This window comes from Toxorhynchites rutilus, chromosome 2 (genome assembly GCF_029784135.1).
Source record: "Toxorhynchites rutilus septentrionalis strain SRP chromosome 2, ASM2978413v1, whole genome shotgun sequence".
In the NCBI taxonomy this organism is placed as follows: Eukaryota; Metazoa; Arthropoda; class Insecta; order Diptera; family Culicidae; genus Toxorhynchites; species Toxorhynchites rutilus.
Genome location: NC_073745.1, coordinates 203,532,727 through 203,559,965, shown reverse-complemented (window position 1 = coordinate 203,559,965; position 27,239 = coordinate 203,532,727). Strand labels below are relative to the sequence as shown.

Sequence of the window (27,239 nt, the reverse complement as noted above, 5' to 3'; positions counted from 1 at the left end):
CAACACAAGCGGACTGGTTGGCAGCCAAAAGGGTTCTGAAGTTCCTGCACTCAATGAGCGATTCGAAGTTAACGTTCGACGGTAATAATCAGCGCTTACTTGGTTTTGCCGATGCTGACTAGGCGTGTGATTCAGCAACGCGTAGTCTACGAGAGGCTACGTTTTTCTGTATGAAAATGGTGCGATTTCTTGGTGCAGTCGCAAGCAACCATGTGTTTCGCTGTTACAAAAGAAGCAGAGTATATTGCACTCACTGAAGCATGCCTGGAAGCAGTGTTGGCGAGAAACTGCGGCCATAATCAATGAAGAATGGTTGGAAGAAGGATTGTATTTCCTTTGTAAATACGAGTCGCACGTTGAAATAATCAAAAAACATAGAGACAAGTCAGTTCTTTGTAAAAGATGAAACTTCAATATTGAAATGAGAAAAGAAAACAGAAAGGGATGTCTGCTCGCATACATACAAACCATTTTTAAGCTTTTGAAACACCTCATTATTTGCGAATTTGACCCTCCAGCACACGAAATTAGGGATTGTGAACCGGTTTTACCGGTAATACCGAGTCATTTTCCATTACCGAATTACAGGTAATTTTACAATCAATAACCGGTAATTTCGGTCATTTTTATACGGCATAAATAATATTCGCATTTATGCCGTTTTTGAACTCGAGAATCAAATAAGATCTATGATTTCCGACCTACGACCTCCGAACTTCAGTTCAAAAAATCGCTGCTCGATCTGAAAACGAAAAACAAGATAAGCTTCAGCGATGAAAACCATCGGGCAAGAGTTTTCGTACAGGGGACATCAGAGGCATCATCAGATGGTATTCGGTACTCTCCGTACTGAACGCCAAACATAATAAAATCCGATCTAGATTAGAAGACGACATAATCAATATTCTCTGTGTCCTTAACACATTAAGGACCGCACGTTTCAGGGCAAATTTGTACGCTTCATTTGTTCGGATTCCACGAATGAGATCGTTTCCTTCGGCGTGGATGAGACGAAGGCGAGCCATCGGTAGGACTTGTTAGATTCTTGGCAGACCAAGGATTTAACCATCAAGTGCAGAAAACACGGTGAACTTGTACATTCAACAACTCTATAAAACAAACAAACAAAACCTGAAGATGTTCAAGCTAATGATAAGACATATGCAGATTGCCACAAGCAAATTGCTCCCGTGTCAAAAATCACTTGCAAAAAAAGGCTAAAAACAGAGCTTCTGCAGCATGTCAATAAGAAGTTAACTTTTTGTTGGTCCCGACGGACAGCTCTCGACATTCAACTAAATTTAGTTTTCGAATGAATGGACACGTATGCAGGATGACTTTCAGTTTCGTCGTATGAAAAATTAATGCTGCGTGAGAAGTTTTCTTCTTCTCTTCACTGGTAGGCGTCCTTTCGTTTCATTCAAGAAACACTCTTCCTTCGCCGCTTGAAGCACTCTGGAGGGTGACACGTTAGCCGCGGGAGTAAGCTGTCTGTCGAACAGATTGATAGTCTATTTGAATAATGCAACTACGGGTATCTTTAACTTTTGCAAGAAGGTGTTAGTCGGCAGCATGCGGATATCTGGAAAAGAGCGACATTAACAAGGATGTCCGATGAGCACTTCTATTGAGATTAGTTGTCCTTCTGGCTGCTAAATTTATCGGCAGTAGGAATGACTGATGCACCATAAGAAAAAAAAATTAAAAGCATCATTAATTTGAACCCCCCTAATTAATTTGGCGTTCTTTCATTCATTTCATCGACATTTTGATTAATTTCACTTTTTATTTCAATGTTTTTATTATTTTATGAGTTTCAAGTATGGAACAAGACTTACACAAAACATTTTCGCTTTTTGGATATTTTCTTTACAGGTTTTCGGGTTCAATTTCTACACTTTTTCACATAATGTTTACATCAATTTCTTGACAACAAAGTCCGAAATGGGAGTAATGCCAAAAACAATTGTCTGGGGATTCGATTCCGTTCCATATCGGTTATGTTAAATAAATGCTCTTAAGATATGTGTACACTATACAATGCTTTATATTTACATTTTGTTTTCTCAACGGTAGTACAACAAGTGGGTAGCTTTAAACGCTGTGTTAAACCCAAATAATTTTCTATTTTTTACGAAAAAGAAACAAACAAAAATACACTGGAACAATTTGTTCGGTAGGAGTGAAAACTGCGCTAACTCGCAGTCAATGTATTGAGAAATAATATTACCACTAGCGTTTCGGTTTAAATAGAAGTTTACTTGTTTAATTATCGAGAACGGTTTATTCGAATTTTTGTTATCAATGTTTGAATTCCATATTCCTATATAGATTATCATATTAGAGTCGAATAATTTAAAGCAACTACGCTGTTAGAATAACTTGGTTAGAACCTTTAATTTATTTGCACTTACCATGAACATGAAAGCGATTTAAAGAGTTATTTTAAAATAAATCTCCATGAGAAAAAATTTCACGCTTTCTCTCTGCTGACATACGACGAAATTTGTGTATATTTTTTGGATTATTCTCCATCAAATTCTTCCTCTAAACCCGGAGGAGGTGGCTCACTCGAACTCCATCTTGATTTCTTCATCGGTGGCGCAGAATCGTTACTATCCGAGTCTTCGTTTGCGGCCTTTGCTGGCACAGGTGGAGATTGGAGATAACTATTGTCCGGTACCATGCTCAGCAGCTCAGCATCGGACAGCTTAGCCAGCCTACTTCCGCTACTGTCGGACGACTTGGGCGGTTGTGAGGAGGAATTTCTGGTGCCGTATCCGAAGTTTGATTTAAAGCTTGAATAAATCGATGGCGCAGTTGGAACATATTCTTCTTCGTCCTCCGGCGCTCGAACCGAATCCGAGGTGGACTCTTTATCGGTACTTGCTTTCACGGTCTCTGACACCGTCGGCGGAGCACTTTTGATACTAGCTAGTATCTCCGAGAGGTTCGATGGAATTGAAATATCAGTAATCAATGACGAGGGCAATTTTGACTTAATTTCATCATCCTTTAGTTCCGCTTTGTTAATGAGCCCAACAATTTCATTTTTCTCCTCCGCTATTTTACGGTTTATTTCCTCCATTTCCAGGCGAATTCTTTCCGTTTCATTATCTAATATTGAGATCTGACTTGATTTGTTTTCAACAATTGCCGTAACATCGGCAAAATTATCACTATCGTCACTTGCCCCACCCGGTGAATATGGTTCGTCATCATCGTCGATTACCACTGCTGCTGACACAGACTCCTTCGCTGGAGTAGTAACTGCAAAATACAATAATTGGTTTTAAAAATTCAAACGCAAACACATCGCCCCAAAATTACCTTTAGTAACTATGGGAGCTTTGATAATTTCCATATCAACATCTACTTGTTCGGGGGATTCCGAAGCAGTCCGACTCTTTTGGATAGCGCCCGAAACCGTTGGCGTAGATGTGGCAGATGTTCCGGAGGATTGGGGCTTGGGTGTCGTTACGGCCAGTGGACTGTCCGGAGGTGAAGCTTTAACGGTCGAATCTTGTTCTGTTTCGTTTGATTTCTTATTTGCTGTGGCATACTTCGTGATCACTTGCTGCATCAACGCGAACGATGGTGAAACTGCCGAAGGCGATCCACTTGTTGCTCCCGTTTTCAACACACGTCTGGGCGTCTAAAATATGAACCATTTTAGATATAAAAAAGTAGGAAGGTCTGTGCCTAGAGGCACGGAAATTTGACATAGGACTTTGAGGATCATTAATCAATCATTAAGTTTTTGTAACTGTTCATAAATCCGTGAATTTAACTCAATCAAAACTCCGAATTGTGACCCTAGAAAAACCGTTTGTCATCTGAATTGAACTGAACTTCAAATTGGTTGCAAGAGTTGTAGTGGTAGCAAGCCGGATTCTTGCTACCACTACAACTCCCATTCACTACTCCCACCACTACCATTAATTAACAATACTTTCTATTTCCAATAGTAAATCCATAAAGAAGAAATCAGATAGATATTCTAACATTAACACGAAAATCTCGACATTCTCTGGTTTTCTTGTATCAATGTTCATAACAGGGTGTTGCGAAACGCATGACTCTTTAACAAGTAGTAATTTCTTTATTATAATGTCTCAACTTTATCGATCATGCTAGAGCTGTAGACCCACTTGAATTTGCACACGTTCGGGATTTTCTGTTGCAGAAACTTCATAACTCGCAATCGCGTTTTAGGATTTGAGTGAAGAATGATGCCAACGAAGAGAGGGAAGAAAAACATTTCCTTGTCTCTGAATTATTCGTGCAAGAGTGCAACAGAACAAGATTGAAAACAGAGTATTACAATAAATAACACAGCTCTAGAATTCTCACGTACAGGCAAACCTTTTTTTGTGCGGGGGATAGGGATTGCACAAAAAAATCGTGTAAAACTTCACCAGCAGCTTTAAAAAATCGTGTTCGATACACATTTTGAAAAAAAACTTTTTTGTGCAGTAGATAGTGACCGCATAAAAAAGTTTCCGCCGAGAAAATAAATCAAATCCACGCCATTCGCCGTTCATGGTCAAATATGCTTCTTTTCTTCATACACCGCACAAAAAAATTCGCACAAAAACAGGTTTTACTGTAGTTGTGACATATAGGTTCGCTCGACTGTTCATAATTTAAACACTTCAACAAGGAGTTTCTCAAACAGCTAATCAACGATCTCTGTTATCTCTGTTGTTTTGACAAAGTAAAATTAGGTAATGTACTGCGAGTGTTCTATACGAAGCCAGTAATCTCAAGATCAACAAAGAGAGAGGAGCGACTCGAAATGCTTATGCTTATGGCTATTGAGAACAAAATGCTCCTTGAGCTCCAACGTCAGAGCCTAAAGTCTAGAAAACCTAATCGACCGATTTGTCGATTTGTAAGAATATAATTACTGTATCGCTAATAGAAATTTATTTAAAAAATAATTTGCCCTTGGAAACAAGACTGTAATATTATGTTTAAGAAACATTCTGTCGCATTCCATTGCGCATCTAAACTTATGCAATGTTATATTAAATTTACAACAACATATATTAACTATACACGAGTATGAGAAATAGTTCAAAATTAAAGTTAAATTCTGAAGTGTCTGAAATACGATGAAACACCAAATAGTTCAACCAATCCATTAAAATTATTAGATAAAGAAAACAATATTCGAGCACTAATTAACCCCTATTTTGCAATTTTGAGTAAAAATTCACGAAATTTTGGGTTAGTCTCGTTCACCGTGTAGGTGCACACTAGTCAATTTACTCGCGAAACGTCTTCGGTAATATTCATTTGAAATCGCTTAATTTTTCGTTACTTTATTTCGTAGATTGACCGCCCTATATGGAAATCAAAGAAAAGTCCTACGTCAAAAAGGTGCAGGTTGCATTGCTAAACTTACCTTCGAAGCTGTTGAGGCGGTGCCGATAGAATGTCCACTTCGTTTTCCTTTAATTTTCACAATGATACCCAGCAGAAGATCGGGCTTTTTGTCACCTTCAATGATGCCTACACCATTCAATGGTTTCAAAATCATAGGTATCATCTGCTCCGAAGGCAGCGGGAATATGTAGAAGTCTTTCACAGACGACGACGGGGATTTAACCACGCTGTAACGCTTGCGGCTGAACAGATGAGAATAGAGGGTATAATAAGCGGCACTCTCATTCGAGTGGAATCGAACCAAGCAAATTTGTTTACTTGGACTTTTCTTGATCTGTGCGATATAATCCCATACGATTTCCGGTTTGATTGTACCACAGATATCCAAATCTTCTGTGAAATCTTTGGCTATATCTTCCACATCTCCGCTGACGGCTCGAATGGACATTTCTACCGAAGCCACATCAATCATATGAACGTTACCCGTCCAGTGGACGAACATTGCTTTCTTCCGTGTTTCCTCCGACACATCACTTGAAAGCGAACTAGACGGGAAATCCGTCGTGGGGGATTCATTTTCAAAGCTGGTGGAATGCGGGGGAGTTGGAATTGTAACGGTGCTCGTCGGTTCCTGATCCTGCTCTGCGGAAATTGAATCAGAACGCACCGGTTTGATCGACTCTTCGGACATGATTTTATCAACCCTCTCAGTTGAATCATTGCCTGTTGTGCCACTACTACCAGCAGAAGCCAAAATTTGATCGACCAAATTGAAGCTCTCCAGCGGTTGAAGCCTCGAAGAGACAACCTTTTTCGGTTGTTTTTTAGCCTCCACAAGTTTCCCGAGAGCCTCGTTCTTGTCTTTCTCCAGAGAGACACTAGATGAAGCTTCTTTAGCTTTCACTTTATCAACCGCTGATTTCTGATCCCTTTCTTTTTCCTTCGAGTCCTTGGATTCGTGTTTTTTGTGATCCCGATGGCGATCGCGGTCTCTGTCCCTACTGCCATCACGATGACGGTCCCTTTCCTGACGATCTCGGTCTCTTTCCCTACTTCCATCACGATGTCGATCTCTTTCCCGTTCCCTGCTACGATCGTGACTCTTGCTTCGTCTCCGTTTATGCTTTGAACGGCTTCGAGACCTGTCATCATGTCGCCTATCACGGCTTCGACTTCTGCTACGGCTCCCGCTAGTTTCCTTCTTTTTCACCGCTGTCGAGGAAGAAGTAGTTGACGTTGCGGATGTTGCGGCCGCACTGCTAGCTGTTGCTAGCAAACTCGAACTGCTAGTTATGGATCCGCTTCCGTACAGCCCGGACGACGGATACTTTCCATAGCTGAAATCGTACTCCTTAGACGAGCGGTAGCTGTCCTTCGATGGTGGTGAGAGAGTGTTGTCTACCTCACTGGTGCTACTGACGGTAGAATTGTTGAGCACCGCCACCACATCCTCAACCGATGTTGTCGGATCGAGCAGTACCCGATCGTCGCTTTTTCCCTCGATCACCTCTTCGCCTTTGTGGGTTTTCAGTACATAATTTTTAGCACAAGCGAGCAGATCCAGCTCCGACTTCTTGATCATTTCCAGCTGGTGCTTGTTCTCTTTTTCACGCCACTGAGCCAGTTCCTGGCTTGCCAGCTCTTCGGCAGTCATGCGGACCTGGAATCAGATTTTCGATCAATAATTGATAATCGTGCAAAATACAAAGAGATGTATGATATACATTTGAACATTTGAATCCAATGAAGTATCACATAATCGATCATTGTATAGCTTGCAATAATTTGTTTTGAATTTAATTAAGAGAAAATTTTTCGTAAACTAAATTCTGGTACAATAATACCGCCTCTAGTGGTCGGTCTCGTTATACTTTAGTATGACTTCTTTTCGAAAGTGTTTCACTTTAGAGCTGAATGGTTGGTTCCTGAATGGAATGGTTTATCCCGATAAAATACAGTTTCAAAAATTGGTAGAACGAGAACGGAAGAAGACAATTGATCTTGAACTCCCGCGCCACATGGTTTTCTCTAAAATCTAGAAAGCGTTCATTTTTTTTCAAATCTCCCTTGTAACTTAAACGTTTCGGTGAACGGAAAAGTGAAATAGATCATGACAAGCCTCGTAGTAGAACATGCGTTCGACGGATGAATAAAAAAATATTTGGAAAATATATGGGGTGGTGTCCATGCACGACCCCTATGTTGACGTAGGATTATGGAATTGTTTTTTCCAATTCGCACGATAACCACTTCAGATATTATTTTAGAATCCATCAACAACTCTTCAGTAGAATGTTTTGGTGACCCTGAAACGAGCCGACGATTTTGTAGAAGTAGCTAAAAATGATCGATTCATGATTCATTGCCGTCTTCACGAGACCAATACACAAGCGTCTCAATTTTCCTTATTACCAATCAGGGTGTTGGCTCAAAATCCGAAAATATATTCCCTAATATTCCCTGATTTTTCAGTATTTTTTCCAGTTGTAGATTAGTAGTAAATTTTCTACTAGTTCCTAGTCTACTTGATTTGATTTAACGTTCAAAGTTATCTTGAAAGAATCTCAAACACAGTCCAGAACGAGTCATTTTCATTTTGATCCGGATCAATATCACGAGACTGTTACGATTTTAACGAAACCATTTTTTTGCAAAGTTCCGGCTACCTTCTGTACGCTTTCCATAACTCTATTCGTTTCACCCCGAGAAATTTCGCTTCTGCTTCTCGTAGCCTTTTCATTAACTTTGATTCATTTGACGCAAAGCTTCCTTGTCTTCTAGATAAAGATGATGAAAATTTCGAGCTCGTTGAATCAACTAGCCTAACATTTTCTATTGATGATATCTTTCCAAAGTGAAGCATAGCATCATAAGCTTGCCGCATAGCTAAACCGTTTCTTCACGCATGTTTTCATGAAAATATTCGGTGTTAATGAGCCCTCTCAATTTAGGATTTCCACATGATAGACAGAAGATCATTTTTGGTAAAAAGTTCCAAAAACCTATCCTTTCCAAAAATGCTCCACTCTTTTATTTTTCGAATTACAGTGAGCAAACTTGTTGCGTTTGCAATATTATTTCCGTGATAAAGCTCCACTGATACAAAAAAAAGTCAAAAGCTTCTAGAATAGGTTTATAGCCAATTTTTGATCGAAATAAATGACGGAAAGATCGAGAGAGGATACGACATTCGTAGCAGGATACATCATTGCTTCATAAGTCTTAAAACCAGTGCTTGGCATCCTAACAAAATTTCAGGATTTGTCTGTCGTTAAATTTTTGCGCGTTTTTTTTTAATCCATCCACCCTTGGATTCCCTGACATTTTTTTAATTCACTAATATTCCCTGATTTTCAAGGTTTTTCCAGGTAGTCGACCCCCTTTCAATGTACATAAAGCATTCTGTATGCATTGTGGACGATCTTCTTCGCGCCGGGAATAAAACTCTGCGAGCTGAATTTCCACCGTGGAATCGAGATGTTGGTGAACTCACCATCATAGTTCACCGACTTCGGTGAACTTGAACGTGAAAACAGTGGTGAATATAGATGTCAAAATATTTCCCCGTTCATGTTCACGTTCGAATGTTCCAAGGCATTCTGAAAATTATTTCACCGTGAACTGTAAAAGTATATGTTTAGCAATTCTCAAGTTTTCAATGAAAATTTTGGTGATGCAATTTCATTCAATCGGATCTCTGCGCGGGTTGAAAAACTTCGTTGGTTCGGGTTGATTCGTGAACAATTGTATATTTTATCCGAAATACTTTATTGAAGATCGATGTTTATTTACTTCACGTTTACTGCCGAACTTTGAATATGAACATGAACGTGAACAAAATCATTCTATTCACCACGATTTTTTGAGTTGTTTGTTCGCAATGTAGTTCACCGTAAAATGATCGTACTATTTCACCACCTGTTCAAGTTCACGTTCACGGGAACTCTAAACCTGAGAGAGAGGAGCCAGCTCGCGTTTATTATGATCACCTTTATGTCAGCGAGAACCAGTCACGGTGAACCAAGGGAATGTATTGAAATATGTAGAAACATAACATTTTTTGCAAGACATTTTATGTGAAAATAATTTTGACGTCGGAATACATCTTTCATTTCTATACTGGGGTGTAAGTTCAAAGCTTCGAGAACGAAAGTGTTACATTGGAGAAACAGGATTTTGAGCAATAAAACCTGTTCGCCGGTTGAAAGAAATGGTATGATAACCACTTCATTAGAAAGATAAAATGTCTACGCGTTATATGTGTGTTACTTATTGATCCAAAAACTTTTTTCAATAGATCAAAAATTGCTTTGAAAGCAAGCTATTGAAATCACAAAAATCTGTATATAAGCAGATGCCAGCTCGGAAATCCACTCAATTATAATTGTACAGCGGTTGGATGATTTTGGAACAGTTACTGCTGCAAAAAAAACAAACTTGCTGCTGTGAAGAAGGCGACCAGCAAGAAGAAAGCTGCTGCTACTGCTGGTGTGGCTGCCCGAAAGCAAAAGTCAAACAAATCCTCAAAATTCGCTGCATGCAAGCCGAAAACGCCGAGCCAATAGAAATCAGCAGCAGCTTCGAAAAAAACTACCATCGCCACACATAACGCACAACACGAGAGAAAATAAGATATGTTTTCAGCAAATTAAATCCAGTTCTTTTCCGAAAGAGTTTATCAAATACTGTAGTCAAATACCTTCTTTTTTGTAATTTCTTCGATCAAGTACGATCAACGTAACATTACATCTTTCGAGCATTTATTAGGGGTACAATGAATCTTGAGAAAGACAATTCATTCCTGCTCGGCACTCGCACAAAAAATGTTCGCTCATCAATGTCACAAACGGGAAGTGGGTGCTGTGAGGGAGGGCAGAGTGAGCGCAATATTTATGTAGACTGATTGGAAGCGACAGATATGTTGTCTATGGGAAATGGTATACAAATTATATCACACATAAAGGGGAGAATTAATCTTGACCCTTTTAGTTTTGTGGACAAGACTAATTGGGTCACCTTCACTATCGGTCAATTCGATTGGACCTTCAGTGATACTATTGCCTTGATTAGCGACCTGCATGTCAATTTATAATTCGCATATGAATGGTACATCAGTGATGGACATGAATATCATGGCAAAGATGACGAGAGACTGGTAGGATAATTCTCATCTTCATCCGAATCGTGATCACTGCCTGTTAAAAATGCAGACACAGCATCCTTTTTAGTCAACCTATTATTATTTCCATCGGACACAAACAAAATTCCCTCAAAATTCACCTGTTGACTCTTTTCATTGGAAGATTAGCACTTATTTTATATATTCCACATACGCTGCATATTGCATTGCAAATTGCATTCGTAATCTATACTTTGAAAATTTGCAACTTGCCAATTTGCAAATTTCGGGCAAATTCATGATCATCAATAAATTCGCTTGACTTAAACAAAAAATACAAATTCACATACAACCACTCACCAGCTGTTTCGCCTCGATTCGTTTTTCACATATCTTCTGGAACAACGACAAATTCTTCCGATCCTTGATGTTGAAAACGAGCGATCGGTATTTGGCTCTGTACTTGGCGCCGGTATCCTTATTGAAGAGAGCAAACAACTCCTCCTCGATTTCCTCGGCAAACTTTTCAATTTCTTGCTCGTTCAGGCGGCCAGTCTGCTCATCGTTTGTTTCGGATTTACGTTGGATGAGGTGTTCCTAAGGTAATAATAATCAGTTTTGGCAACCCGAAATCTAGTAATCTAGTGACAAACCTTCAAAGTTTTTTTCACTGTGACACGAATGTTTTCACCGGCGGCAACTGTTGGCGTTTTCACTGGATTTTTCGTTTCCGGCGCTACTTTTTTCTGTTGTTTGCTAATGTTGCTATTAGCGGGGCTGATTGCCGAACTGCTGGTCGCTGTATGTGCAGGTTTTGGCGTGGTGACTGCGAGCTTTGAAGCCACACTCGTTACGGTTGCCACTGGTGAAGCTCTTGACATCGGTAGTCCAGGAACAACACTTTTCTGTACAATTTTCGGCATCGATTTCTGTGGTGCCTGTTGTTGCTGTATTTTCTGCTGAACGGTTGAGGTGTTTAAGGTTAATTTCCGTTGATCGCTAAATTTAAGTTGTGATTGAACAACAACTTTAGCGATTGGCTGTACAGGTGAACTCTGATTCCCATCGGTAGAAGCAGGTAAATTAGGCGCTGTCGTCTTCTTTTGTGCCTCTTTCACCAGTTGTTGCCTTCGTACTTCAGCTTGCTTGGCAAGTATAATAGCCGCCTGTGGACTTCCAGGTGGAACTATTTCAAACGTGGGATGACTCAAAAGCCAAGCTCTCAAGTTTTCTGCCGTTGGAGCATTCTTACCAGTTAAACAACGTCCGGTTTTGCGTTCCATCACAATTATCTGGAAGAAGAAAATGATATACAAACAGTGAAAAGTGAATGAAGATAAATCACTTACCGGTCCAGTTTTTGAATTGGCTTTGCCCATTGTTGAAGTGTCAGACATTTGGCTATTGTCAACACGACCCTTTGCGCTTTGCCTGATCACGAGACTCCCACCAGACGATATTACTGCTTGAGATAATACAACCGGACTGTTTGCCTGTGTAATAACTGGGATGTTCGCCAGTCCCGCGTGTTTCCGGATGCAATCATCGCTACAGTAAACCGAGCTAGCTCTCGCCGGCTTGCCACAGACAACACAACCCGTAACAGTAACGATCTTGGAAACCATCGCATGAGTCATCTTTGGAGCTGCTTCGATGCTTGTACCACCGATACCGCTAACATTACCCGACATCAAGAACTCGGTCATTTTCGGTTGCTATAAAATAGGCCAATAAAAATGAAAGGAGATAAAATAACAAAATCAAAAATCAAATAGTAGAACGGAACAAAAGTGAATAAGAGAGAGAAGTCTGACTGAGGGGAAAATGTGCTCTACACTAGTCACGAGAGATAAGATTAAGAATGATGTTTCGGTTTGAAATGATGCTTTACAATGGAAAAAAGTTTAGGAGTTACTGATGCTGTTTCGAGTTACATTTATTGAAGTAATCTTTTTCTTTTTCTTGTCATTTGTGAATGAAACATTATCTCTAAAGAGGAGGTAAATGACTATTTTGACATAAGCAGGATGTGTTGTTTGGTTGAGAAGGATTAGTATGTAATTGAACGAAAAATAAAAAAACGATAAAAAGAATAATAAAAAAAAGAAGGATATTAATCCCTTGGTGTTAGATAACCTTGTTGTTTGCACAACAATGAAGCAAGCATACACACGCATACAAAAACTACACGGAAAACTAATAGATATAAATTAGCAATCGCCACAATTCCCAAAGCTCACCTGTTTCTCCTGTTTCTTTTTCAGGCAATTAGGACAGGTCCATTCGATGCCATCTTCCTCCATCTGTTGTCCCATCGCTTTGGTGATATTAACGCATTTCCCGTGGAACCAGTCTTCGCAGGCATCACAGCAAATCATAAAACGGTTATTGTGAGGCTGCTTGCAGATACACCAAAGTCTGTTGAATGAAGATAATCATTTGGGTAAATTTGTGGTGGTGAATGGATAGTTCTTCGATGTTCGAGAATTTAGGAGCGAATAACGTCGGCACAGAAAAAGACATGCTCATATCAAATTACATTAGCTGACCTGGCAAACTTCGTCCCGCACAAAATTTATTTTTCGTTATCACGCATTCACGTTTTCTTACTAAGCGCACGTTCATGGTTCAATCGCAGAACTGTTAATTTATTAATCCTCTAATCTACCCTTTCAAATTGCCTTTTACAGGTCGGACTCGATTATATATAATCGCAATTTCACTTTCAATGTCAATTTTCGAATCCAATGCATAATCGAATCACAAAAAAGCTATTTTTCTATTAATGTTCGACATTCATACATTTTTTTTTTCTTTCTTTATTAAAGAGATTTTCAGTCATTTTTTTTTTAAATCATACATTAATGAAAAAATTGCGAGGGAGGCAAGATGACGAATCGGTAATTTAACCCGTTGTAATGTTGTAATGAAGGTAGCGCCACCTACTTTTTACTGAAGATGCATCATAACAAGGCCAAACTTTGTATTCGGTAACTCTGCCGAAAACGTGAAAAATTAAAATTTGAAAAATCGTGATTTTGTTATTTTTTCCGTTTTTTCAAATTTCATTATCCACTTTATGAGGAAAGTTAAAATTTCAAAATAATTTTATACATGATAAACGTACTCTATTATACATACTCTGTTTTTTTCCGGCGAGTTTCAATCATGAATTTTCTTCAGCTATATTTTTTTATTGAAAAAGTCGCTTGGGGGCATGTTGGCGAACTACAACATTATGTTAATTTTTAGTTTTTTTATTGCAGATGGTTAGAACTTTTAAGCGAAAAAGAAACCAATGTTGGTCGGACACCAGTTTGGAGAATGCTATGAAAACTATAGAAGAAGGTTCGTCTGTTCTGGGTGCTTCAAAACAGTTCGGTGTGCCAGAATTAACTTTGAGACGCTATCGACGAAAATATCCAGACATGGAGGTTAGATTTTCAATTCAGCACATTCTGAATGCAGTTATTGGATGTATCCTGACAAACCATATGTGCATGATTTATGTGTACATTGAACTTATTTGTACTTCTTATGTCCTTCTGTCTTATAAATAAATAATTGTTGTTACATTTTGTTGATTTTAAGGTGGCCAAACCATATTCGCCAACTTACCTCCAGGCATTCGCCATCTTGCCTCCACGTGGAGGCATGATGGCGAATTCCACGCTTTTTGCGCAAAGTTTTTTAGTTTTTTTGCCTATCCAATAGATAATATGATAAAAACACTTCAGACTATAAGAATCAGAATCAACATTAAAAAAAAAGAAAAAATTCTATTCTTTCTATTTTCTATTTTTATTTATATAGATAGAGGAAGATATAGGACTGCGTTTTATCACTTTAAAATCCATTTCCACTTTCTAGCGAAGATCAATTTGCGCAAGCATCAAATGGACTAACAATGCTTGTGACTATGTAATTGTAGAACATATGCGAATTGAATTTTCCGAATTTTCACATTTTCCTTCAGAGTTTTCCGAAAATTTTCGATTGTCATGTTTGGTTGGAATATGTTTGGTTGAAATACGTGTATTATTTTTACGGGACCCACTCTTCATTCCAGAGGAGGGAGGGGTGTCATAGCTTCATAGAAACATTTTTTTCCCTCCGCTCACCCCCATCTCGAAGAAGCTCTGTTATGAACTTCCTGGAGTTAAGCACCATTTAAAAAAAAAAACACTCAAACAAGGAAGGATTCTAAGGGTGACCGGGAGCTAACATATGAGGAACGATATTTGGATCGCAGTGAAAAACAAATTTCATTTAGGGGATCCAAATAACATTTAATTTTGTACGAGAATAGGTTAAACATATTATCACGATAATTAAGGAAAGATTTGCAATGAAAAAAAGAAGAAGAAAACTGGCAATTGTAAAGAGCGGAAGAGTTAATGAAGTATTACTGGAACGAACAACCACAACAATTCGCTGTTCAAATTATAAATAAATTTGTTACCAATTTTAGATGGTTTTTATTTTATTTTTTAAACGATCAAATCGTGTGATCAGTCGGATTTCTGACGGTAATGCATTAAATCGAGACGGTCCATAATAAAGAATGCGATGTTGACCTACATTAGTCATGACCCCACACTATCATTCCATACTGGAGAGTGAATACATGCAAAATAGAAATTGATTAGAGCTCTCTATTGCATAAACGCGGATACTCTCCTCGATATTCCGCAAAGGGAGATTTTTTTTCAAGATGATTTATGTGATACATCCACGATAGCTTTGCGTCTAATAGTACTCCAAGATGTTTAAAGTGTATCACTCTCTCAATTGAAGCATTTATAATTGCAGGGTCAGAGTACATGGAGATTTTTTTTGAGAATAAAAGACCATGTATTTGGTTTTCGATAAATTGAGCAACAATAATTTAGCTTGGAAATATTTACACGGAACCGTCGTATCTTTTTCAATGTTTGAAACTACATTTCTGACATCCGGACAAGGGTAAAACAATGCTGTGTTATCAGCGAAAAACCTAGTAGTTTCTATAAGTGGCAATTTCCCGATATCGTTTATATACAACAGAAACAGAGGACCGATGTTACTGCCTTGGGGTACACCGACATTTATTGGGCACAGTGTATATTTATTTATTGTCTATCAGAGAGATAACTTTGAACAAGATCGTTGGTTTTTCCTCGGACTATTTAGTTTCTTTAATATTTTGTAATCAATTGTATCAAACGCCTTCTTGAAGTCTAGAAAGAGTGCGTCAACAATCATTTTATCGTCTATTCTTTTAATTATTTCATCTGCAAGTTCAGTTATGGCAGTCGTGGTACTACATCCACATCTGAATCCATATTGAAGCTTTTAAAAAACACGGTTATAATTCAGAAAATCATGAAATCTCTTCACAAGCAATTTTTCAAGTGTATTATCAAATACAGAAAGTGTTGGGATGGGTCTGTAATTGCTCAGATTTGCAGGATCGCCGGATTTAAAAATCGGCACAACTCTAGCAACCTTCAGGCAGTTTGGACAACTCCCTGTACACAACATTCTATTGAACATATCAGAACAAATCCTTGAAAATGCAGTCCGATTCCCTTTCATGACACTTACTGGAATGTTACCAGAACCGCAACTCTTTTTGCTATTCAACTCATTGATGATCAACAGCACGTCATCTTGGGTTGAGGGATACAAAAATATCGTATTTCGGACGTATTCGAAATTCATAAATGAAATATTGTCGTTATCTTTTGGGATTTCGCTTGAAAAATAGTTGTTGAAAATGTCGCATAATCTTTAAGAGAAGCATCCACTCCCCCAAATACAGGCCAGATTACATAATCAAGACGGCTGTCTGCTGGAGGGCAATGAACTACAAATTTCATATCAGTTGACCAAATACAACACCAAGGAATTGTGTGTCTCACATGGGCGAGAAAGGAATGGAGAGAAAACAATGGGATACGCTCCTCACTTCTATTGGGATCTCTTCGAACGGAGGAACATAATAGGTGAAAATTCACCACTTCACCGAAGGTCGGAAAACATCGCACAGCAGAAGGATCAACAACAACAAAAGCGCACGGCAAATTTGCAACTAGCGGAGCGACGGTAGTTCCAATCGGTTCGCCAGATGATACACTATATACGGTCGAAAGGTAAAGGGCGAACACGAAATTATTGCGACACCGAAAATGTCATGCCAATTTTCTTATAATGTTTAAAATCAAACCTAAATTTTAGGGTAGTTTTATACATATATTTATTTCAAAAATCAAAAGAAAAGTTAATCGATGGAGCCTTGAGTGTAAAATTGAACGCATTTTCGCTTGATGCCCTCCATCAAAGTCTTTACAGTGTCATCCGGTACCAGTTTCTCAGTTTTTTTCCATTTTCTTAACATGTCCTTCTCGTCTTTGACTGTCTTCTTGCTCTTCCGAAGTTCTCGCTTCATTATTGCCAAGTACTGCTTCACCGGGCGCAGCTCCGGACAGTTTGGCGGGTTCATGTCCTTTGGAACGAAATGGACAGAATTGACCTCATACCACTCCAGGACACTTTTAGAATAGTGGCATGATGTCAAATCTGGCCAACATAGCGGAACTTCGTCGTGCTGCTGCAAGAACGGCAAAAAGCGCTTCTCGAGGCACTCAGATTTGTAGATCTCGCCATTTACTGTGCCCTTTGCCACGAAAGGCTCACTCCTCAGTCCGCAAGAGCAGATGGCCTGCCAAACGAGATATTTGGAGGCGAACTTCGACATTTTCTTCTTCTTAAATTTGTCGTCCACATCGAACTTGCTCTTGCCGGTGAAGAACTCCAACCCCGGAATTTGCTTAAAATCGGCTTTTATATACGTTCCGTCGTCCATCACACAGCAGCCATATTTTGCCAGCATCTTCTCGTAGAGCTTCCGTGCCCGAGTTTTAGCCGTCGATTGTTGCCGCTCATCGCGGTTTGGGAAGTTCTGTACCTTGTATGTATGTAGTCCAGCTCTCTTCTTTGCATTCTGGACGTAGCTCTGCGACATGCCGATCTTTTTAGCCAAATCACGGCTTGAGACGTTGGGATTTGCTTTAATCATCCGCTTCACCTTTCCCTCCGTTTTTTTGTTCTCCGGTCCCGGTTTTCTTCCAGCTCCTTTGCCGTGGTCCAACGTCAACCGCTCCTGGAACCGCTTCAACACTCTGGAGACGGTTGAATGGTGAATGTTCAACATTTTTCCCGACTGCCGGTGCGACAGGTTGAATCGAAAAACACGACTTCGAGTTTGACAGCATGTAGACAATACACATCAATGAGAAAGTGTGCGAAATTTGGTTGATTTTTACCCAATGGTAAAAAAGTTATGCCCTATTGAATGTGTCGCAATAAATTCGTGTTCGCCCTTTAGTTAGTCGGTCTGCCACGGAAATGAAATTTATATGTGATATTGTAAGGAATAAATGTTGTGATCTGTAAATATATTAGAATTTTGTACATGGGAATTGGACCTGTAAATATAGTGGATTGTAATGTAACCTTGTGGAATTTTAAACTGTTAATATATAGAGAAATATAAATTTGTGAACTGGACTGCACTGTTTTGTGTTTTATGTGTGACGGATATTTGGCAGTGCATTTTGTTGCACTAGAGTTTTCTGCGTTGTTTGTTTGCCATCGGTATTTATGTGGATTTATTTAGTCTGGCCGACGGCATAATCATTAGTATGTTTGTGTGGGGGAAAAGGAGTTTCCCTTTCATGTTGGGGGCATGGAAACTGAGCTATCGGAGTTGAAATTTTGACGACCAGGCTCCCCAACACATACTTTGTTGTCATTTTTAGATTCCTTACCATCATGAATGAGGCTAATTTGTTTTTTCTTTTGAATATTTCGAATAGAATTTATTTTTTTCCACATTTTAGATTGGTTCATGTTGTGCAACATTTGTTCGAAATATGGTTTTTTACAACTCCATTTTTCGGTCTGTGTTTTTTTCGATACGTGATTTAACAATTCTCGTAGGCTAATTACTTTAAATATTGATTTTTAATTTTTGTCCTTAGATCGTAAGTCATCCAAGGACAATAATTACCCTTGGTATTGACCTCGATAGAGATGGTTCTGGAACATTCTAATAGCATCGAGTTGTATGTCGACGAGATATTTGTTAGACACTTGTCAACATTTTCTCCGCACGTCACTGCATTTAAGAAATTAGGAAACCTTGCGTCAAGTTTATTGTGATCAATTATCGTTTTGTTTAATTCAGTTTTCACTTCGGGACCTTTAGAGAGGGAGAGGAGTGGCAAACCACCATAGGAACGTTTATCGATCCCTAAAACATTTGTATACCAAATTTGATTTCATTTGCTTGATTTGTTCTCGAATTATGCAGAATTTTATGCTTATTTATGAAAATTATGCGTACAAATACGGAGCACAAAATTCATAAGCACGACAGCGCAAAATTTACCCGGCGCAGAACTCATACACTAAACATTTCTTCTCACTTGTGTGATGCGCGTCTCATTCTATATACACACACACATATACACATCAAATTCTAGCGCCCGCTTTGTCTTTGTTCGTTCTTAGCGAAGCATAAAAATAACAGCGCGCCCCCATTTGAACCGTATACGCTTGTGTGAAGAAAAATATCTCAACAGAGAGAGCAATCCAGGTTCAAGCGCGCAGCACGGCGCGTAAGCACGGCGCAAATTTCAGCGTAAAACTCAGCTTAGAACTTGGCTTGCGCCCACGACGCTGACAACCAACATTTCATCGGTGTTTCGGAGCGTGCTCATTCGCCAGAGCGCATGTGTGCGCAAGAAGTGGGAGCTCAACTGGGTACTTGTCGCGCATCAGCACCGAGTTGCATTTTGAAGACTGGATAACAGTAAATATCGAAGTTTCATGCAATTTTGTGACATTTGGCATCAAACCCCGATTTCATGTACATGTTTCATGTACGAACCAAACATTGAAAATGAGTGGTGATGAAATAATTGACTTGTTTCAGCAAAGAAACACTCACAGGACTTCAAGGGGATAGTACAGTATGGAAACCTGGAAAAATTAGAAAAGAATATTTCTGGCCTAATATGTTCTCTGAAGTGTCTACTTTACTGTAGTTTTTGTTCCAGGTTTGTCCGATATTCCGTTCCAAAGTTACAAGCCGATTAGTGGACCTAAGTCTTTGCGTAAGGAGCGCGGATCCAAAATTTAAAACGCGTTTCTCTCGAAACTGAGTTTACTGGTGGGAGTTCTACCTCCAGAACGGTCCATCCGATTTCGATGGAATAGGTTTTCCCAGGTTCTCCACTAAATTTCCTGTCATCGTACGTAGAATTTTTTCGATATTTTCAAAATAAAATTTTGGTGAATGTTTTTGTCTCGATTTTTGAGGCAAAAACGCAATTTTTCAAAAAGATGTCGCCATTTTTTCAAAAATCAATATTTAAAAGAAATCCTACGTACGATGACAGGAAATCTATCCAAGATCACGTAAAAAAAATCATTGGTTGAATTGGTCTAAAGAAAAACTTGTAGAACTCCCATCAATTTACAAGGTTTTGGCTGCTTGGGTTCAACAAATCGGTTGCGGCTATTCAGGGGAGAGCCCAATTGACACCATTTTTTTTTGTTCAGTAATATATACCTAATAAAACTGGGACATCAGATTAATCATAATAATTTTTTCGTTGAAAAAAATGCGAAAATCACATACTTGTGGAGATTGGCACACCCCTGGTTGCCACTCACACCAACAGAGAGAGAACTGCCAGGGAAAAGCCAGAAGAGAAAAGTATTCGGAACGTATAGTCACGCGTCGCGTTGTTTATCTAAATATATATAATTCGAAAAGCTAAAGTTGCCATTTTTATTCGGTTTCCGTATCCGCCCAAATCGGTCCACTACATACTTTTTATGGTGTTCATAGTGATAACGCTTTCTTGTTTTATTACTCACTTTAGCTTTCTTATTTGAAATGACGTATTTCTCTATAAAAATAGAGGATTCCTCAAGTTACTTAACCTTCGGACTCGCGATTACAGCCCTGATTACAATGATCAAATTTTGTTGGAGATGTGAAAAAACTTTCAATTCTGTTTGGATAAGGGTTAAAAAACACGTTTCTATCATTCTATAAAATCAATGTTTTTCGTTAAAGATGCGGTTACTTCATTGAAACTAAAAAATAATATGAACATTGTACCTTTGAAGATGTGAATACACTTTGTTGGTATTATTCTGTTTTTCAATACGGACTCGCAGGACATATAATTTTCTCGGTGAATAAATTGGCTTAAGATTTTTATCCAATATTCAAAGATTTCAAAATGAAAACAAAATTTCATTCATTTTTCAAAACCAGACCCCGCAACCTTGCTTATTGTAAGTACCCAAAAAAGTTACACAAAAACAACTCACCTATCAGGATCATCTTCGGAATTCCAGCTCTCGTCCGATTCAACGTCGTCATCCACAGTGACGACCACCGGCGTGGCGGCAGTGCTCTGCCGCTTGCTCCGCCCTGCCGACGTGGACGAAGACTCGGAACCTCTTCTGCTAGAGGCTGCGCTGCGATTTCCCTTTCCCCGCGATTCATCAATCAGCAATCCTCCCGTACCGTCATCATACGAGTTTACCCCTGTGGCAACCCTGGACGATTGTTTCGATGTCTTGGCGCTATTAGCAGTTCCCGAACTGGACGAGATGGAGGATGCGTTGCTGGAGATCGAAGAGGAGGTCATGTGAGATGCAGCGGTAGCTATGGTCAGCGTAACATTTGACGTGACAGTTGAGCTTGTGCCGCCAGCCTGAGCCCGTCGCTTAGCAGATCTTGTGGCAGGGGCTTCGATCGGAGGTAAAGTGATGATTCGGCCATCACTCCGACGAATCTGGATAGATTCTTTCCGGGGCATCAGTTGCTCCTTGACGGTCATGGTTGGCAGCGCTTCCGAGCTTTTCTGCAGCAGCGCAGACGGATGGCCTTCGCTTTGTGGCTGAACAATCGGCTGAGCTTGGTGAGTTGTAATCGGAACCACTGAGGAACTGGAGAGGAAAGATGAACCAACAGCAGTGGCAACTGGAGTGGGCATAACACTATCGGGTCCCATCACACCTAGCACCTGCTTGTCGAGAATTTCCTGGAGTTCCTTATGTTCTGCCAGCTCGGCGACATGCTGCAGAAGATCATCCGGGAGACCGTCGTCATTGGAACTGAGTGCGGCCAGAATGCTGTTGCCTGGTATGGGTAGAACAGGCTCTTGAACACCACCCGGGTTTAGATTACTTTCCAGCATTTTAGCGATATCATCGGCGATATTTAGTTGTGGCGGCGGCTGGAGGGACTCCGGCACAACAAGCTTCGGCTGGCTCAGTTCCTGCTGAACGATTGAATCCATATAATCCAATCGCTTATCGTGCTCTTCCGAGGCGCTGGTATGGGTTTGAATCGAAATATGAGCGGGTAGCTTTTGGGCTCCTTTAACACAGGCGGGCGAAAGTTGTACGAATCCTCGCACAGCCGTAGAAGTACTCGGCACTATCGTTGGAATCACTGTCGGAGTATTGACTTGCACAGTTGGACGAGTGGTACCAACCTTTTTGATAATATCGGGAGTCGAAAACAGTGTCGTCATATCGCTGAAAAGAGCCTCCACGTGGGGAGCTGGTTTGACAACCTTTTTCTCCTTTTTGACCACCGGTACAATTACCGAAATCGGGATAGGATTTGCGACAGGCGCAGGGGAAGATGGAAGAGGTGGCGTTTCAACGTTCTTGATCGTATCCTTTTTGGAACCATACGTTTTCGGGACGCCCGATTTGTTGATAACCGTAAACAGGTTCATCTTCGAGTCGAGAGATTTCTTCGGAGTTTTAACGACCTTTTTCTTCGCATCTTTAGTTTCAACCAAATCATCTTTCTTTGATGTACTTCGAGAAGTGGTTCTGTTCCTGGAGCCAGACACCCTTTTCTTCGTCTGTTTGCCACTAATGCTGAAATCCAAATCATTCTCATTATCATCCTCATCGGGTGAACTTTCATCTGTGAATTCCGAGTCTGTGTCTTCCAAAATGCTTTGCAAATCTTCCGCATCGGTGTACTCGGCTTTCGCTGCAATTGATTTTCTTCTACGAGTTTTACTTGTGGGTGAAGAAACCGGGGTTTTTGAAATGGGTTTCTTCCTGTTAGTGGAACCAGAATCTTCAATCATTTGCACTATGTTTGGATCGTTTGATGAGGATGTGCCTTCGACGGAAACAATTTCCGGAGTGTCTGGGTCGTCATAGTAGGATCTTGGTGGCAATTTTTGGCTTGGCGAGGTCAATGGTGTGTAACAGTGATCATTGGCCACAACATACTTTTGGAATTCGTGATCCACCGCTGTGGTTACCTGTAGCGGCTTTTGCAAACCGGCCAAGGACAACACTTCAGCCGCAAACTTCTTCGCCTCTTCAGGTGGATAGTATCCTTCTACCAGCAAACTGACATGTGGAACATCTTCATCATCCAACATCACGTCGTCCTTTTTAGCGGTTGATTTATTCCTCCGCGTAGATACCCCACTCGGACCTGGATTCCCACTGCCGGTTGGATTATCACTTTTAGTTGATGATCCCCCATTCGATGATTCGGGGGAATCCTCCGATCCCTCTCCGTTGTCTTCTGCATTAAGATCCAGCTCTCGTTGCTTTTCCTTTTCCAACAATCGACGTTCCTCCTCTATTTCCTCCTCAATACTGGGTGTGGGGGACGTTATGCGCACCAAACTAACAGAAGTATCATTTGTCTCATTGGCTGAAAAAGGTGGAGACATTATTTGACAATTCATAATTCTACGATACAACAAAATATTCAAAACAACGAAATTCGGCTTCTGCATTCCAACCAAAACAAAAATACGGCAACAGTGCACTATACACATGAAAAGGATTGGTACGAGACAATACCAATGGATGAAAAAACCGCGTAAATCTCACTCAGAAACATAACATCTCTGTAGCGTATATTTTCCAACATCAATAACAAGTTAGATAAATCCGGCCCGTTTACATCTCCACAAACACTCACCTAATAAACTGTGTAGCGTTTTCTGATCGACATGAACGCTTCCATCCTTCCCAACCACAATAACGAGATTCGAGTCAATCTTCAGATGTTCGTCTACTGTCGTCGCGCCCAGCGATGCTCCCCCTTCTTCTTCTGCGTCATCGTTGAGCGAATCATCTTCCGGACACGACGAGGACGGGTACACCTTGAAAACCGAGCTGGACATTTCGGGACAACAAATACTGGTCACAAACTGCTGTTCGTTCCTTCCCCGCAGATTCACTTCTCGTGTCAACAATAACAAAGTTTAGTTTGCGCAATCAATAAGAACTGCCCGTTCTTCTCGGTAGGCTACGGAAACAGCGTCGAAAGCCGTTTCATTTCTCACTCTTTACAGCAGCAGTTTTTCGTTTCACAATACACGCAAATTTATTCCGCAATTTTACTGCACTGCATGATGAATTGTTCCGAGTTTCCGTCCGATCGGTGGTGGCGTTTGAGATCGACCGAACACCAAACGGACGCCATCTTTCTCTTGTAACTTGTAACACAGCCCGGGGAAATTTTTTTCGTGCACTATTTTCACACTTCGGAAAGTCGTTCTTCAGTGGTTTTCCATCGAAATTAACTTCCGGTCTGCTGGAACTTCAATGGGGAGCAAATTTGCGGCCGCTAGAAGCATTCGGTCAGGGTGTATTTTAGCAAAGCGAAAATTTGCTTGCTCTCTACGTTCCACTCTCGTCTTAGGTGAAGTTTTTCATCGGTTTAGAAGAGGGAACAGAATGGAAAGTTGGTTTCAGTTTCTTGCGGGCAAAGGTTGCTATACTGCTCACTTTTGTGTTGTACAAATAGCATCCATACTATCCATCGCATTCGCACACAGATTTGACAAACGTATAGCGAATTCGGTTTTGTTGGTTTAGAGATAGAGCAGTAGGTGAAGTATATCTGTATTGGCAAGCAAAATGTCGTGTCGTAATTATTTGTATTCAGTATGGAATGTATATGGAAGATATGGAAGATACAAAACAATGTTCAAAGTACTCACGGTTGCAATATAATTAGAGCCAAAATTCTCATGAAATCATTCAACTGGTTGTTTTCTAACAGATGGCAATTATATCGTGACTTATTTCGATTATTCATGTGGTTAAAAGGTCCAGCGAGCAGTCGTATGCTTAGTTCTCGAAAGCAGTAACATTTCCGGTGAAATTTTGTTTGATTGGCGATTATTATCTTACAGCATACATTCGACACTGAGAGCCTTCGAAACATGAACTTCATAACGATAAAATAATGAAACTTCGCATGTTTCTATGAACGTGGGAAAGTGAAAATGGCACATGGAAATATCACTTTTATCCGTATTTTTTCAACGTAACTTCACAACTATTCACTCCACGCTATGACATTAGCCTCATATTCAGTGGGAGCTCTACAAAAAATAAGTTTTTAATTGATAAATTACTTCCTGAAAATCAAAGATAAACACAACGACTGACGTCACTATTTGTTAAATAGTTACAGCAGCGCATGCTATGTCACTCGAAACTCGACCATCTTCATTACCTTTTTTCTATGACATTGGTTTCAACCCCAGTGCCAAACTAACTGCTAACAAAACGTTTTTTATTCACTCATAGCGAATTCGTTTTTAAAACTGAGTCAGTGCCACACTGACTCTGTAATAAAAAAACGTTTTCAGTTTCACGAATGCGGTGGTTTGTTGGTGTGCGTTATAAAGTCTGATTTGTTTATATTTGCGACGACAAATGTACAGTGTCGATGTCTGGTGGCGATATTAGTACTTGGGAGGTAAATTATTCTCTATCAGATCAAAAGGGCCAAGTGCAGTGTGAAAATATAAAAGTTTGAATGAAAATTTTTACTTCATATTGTTTGATTACCTAACACATGTACTCTTGACACTCACTTAGCCATTTGTCGATGCATTTCCTGTATGTTCCACAAATAATTACTATTATAATATAAAATCATCGTTAGACACAGTTTTCGTTCAATGTTTCTGCGATATCGGGAAAAACCTCTTATTTCATCACATGAAATAAATATTCGATACGTAAAATTAAATTTTCATTCATAATTTTGATTTTGAAAGCATTTTTATTCCACCTGAATATCCATCATTATTTTCACCTCCCAATGAAAGCACACGTAGCTTAATGCCGTCTACTCGAATATACTCTTCAAAATCAGAATCCGAATTGGATTACGATTCTAATAATACAAAAGCAAAAGCAGCAGGTTTTCCATCTTCATAGTTTTTATTTTTAGATTTTCCAAAACAATACTCGGAACTTGACAGTTCAGTATAGTTGTATTGGTGAACTCGAGTGCCAACCCGTGAAACATCTCAGTGCGAAATTAACAGCTTTCGGGGCGAACCAGTGCGACACTGAGTGATTAAAAAAACGTTTTGACAGCAGTTAGTGCGGCACTGAGGTTGGAACTGAACAAAAACGAATTCGCTATCAGTTTCAACCTAGCTTCGCACTAGGTTCAACTCGAAAGCTGTTAGGGTGGGTTTAGACCTAAGTGGTGCGGACTCAATTCACTTCATTTTCAAGCAAATTCATGCATGTTTTCAAGCGATTTCTTGCAATAAATTCTTAGACCACCAGAGATGACAGATTTACAAATATGTTTGTAAATTTACAGACATATCTGTAAAACACTTTTTGTTTTTGTTGTAGACTTTTTGGATATAACAATATTTCACAGGTTTTTGAAAAATAAAAGGGCTCTATTCATCACATCAAAAATATTCGACTCACCATATGACATTTTCCACAGTTTTAATACAGAAAAGTTATTATATTTAGTTTATATCAATACACATGACGTTAGACCAGCGATTCTCAACCTGCGGCCCGGCAGTCTTTTTGGTTGGCCCATCTGGTGTGTATGAAGTTTGGAACCCGTACTTTTGCCCTGACATCATTGCAGACGAAAGAGAGGATACGGTTATTGACAATTAATGAAAAATTGCATTCTCTGCAGGTAACGAAAAATCTTGAACGAAAATTGTCTCTGATAATTATTTTTTGTTCTAGATAAGATTGTTTTGCTGAAATGCAAGGAGATTTATTGAAAAATAGTAAGGCTAGGGTCAGGACTATGTCTTCTTAGTATTAAAACAATATCGAATAGGAATTTTCATTCTATTCTCAACAATTTACATTCACTTTCGGGCCTGCTTATGACGAAATATGGGTTACTGTTCGATATTGTTATCACAGACATAGTTCATGGCCAAGTGGGGATCTAAAACTTGTATAGCCTTGCATGGCGGATGGAAAATATACACTGTATTTTCTTATAAATTTCATCAACGACAAGACCGCAAACCTTGGTGGATGTCCAATATATCAACGAAGAAATACCGATTTTTATAAAAATTAACAACGCGTATGTATGTGTAGATCGTTGAAACATTTAAACACACTTACAACACATAAGTTATTAAGTGGTCCGAAAAATCAATTTTTTCCACTTTTTCCCAAAAATGACAAATGAAAATTAATAACTTTTGAATCACTGAATCGATTTAGATGATCGACATATACAATTGAAACAAATGACTTAGCCTTTAATTAAAAAATATTTAACTTGCGAAAAAAATTATTATATTTTAGTAATTATTGATCGTAGTCGTTTTTTATTTTTTTTGTAACTTTGGACTAGAGGGCG

The 27,239-nt window shown here is 39.5% G+C and overlaps 1 protein-coding gene across 1 annotated transcript; it reads right to left on the bottom strand.

Annotated features, from left to right (window-relative positions):
• Positions 1-1,766: 1,766 nt before the first annotated feature.
• Positions 1,767-25,251, bottom strand: LOC129766922 (death-inducer obliterator 1-like). The gene is made up of 10 exons (XM_055767522.1): positions 24,362-25,251; positions 23,550-24,270; positions 20,903-23,276; positions 12,751-12,928; positions 11,860-12,225; positions 11,164-11,802; positions 10,871-11,107; positions 5,411-7,051; positions 3,331-3,655; positions 1,767-3,270 (listed from the first exon to the last, which is right to left on the bottom strand). The coding sequence occupies exons 2-10, from the start codon at positions 23,752-23,754 to the stop codon at positions 2,525-2,527; spliced, it is 6,711 nt and encodes a 2,236-aa protein (XP_055623497.1). The 5' UTR covers positions 23,755-24,270; positions 24,362-25,251; the 3' UTR covers positions 1,767-2,524.
• Positions 25,252-27,239: the final 1,988 nt, after the last annotated feature.

Bases quoted from the DNA above. Each gene is read 5' to 3' on its own strand.
- LOC129766922 (XM_055767522.1), bottom strand. From the start codon at position 23,754: ATGTCCAGCTCGGTTTTCAAGGTGTACCCGTCCTCGTCGTGTCCGGAA. The intron at 23,277-23,549 runs GTGAGTGTTTGT...CACCTTTTTCAG, and splicing joins AACGCTACACAGTTTATTAG to CCAATGAGACAAATGATACT. The intron at 3,271-3,330 runs GTAATTTTGGGG...TGTATTTTGCAG, and splicing joins AGCTCCCATAGTTACTAAAG to TTACTACTCCAGCGAAGGAG.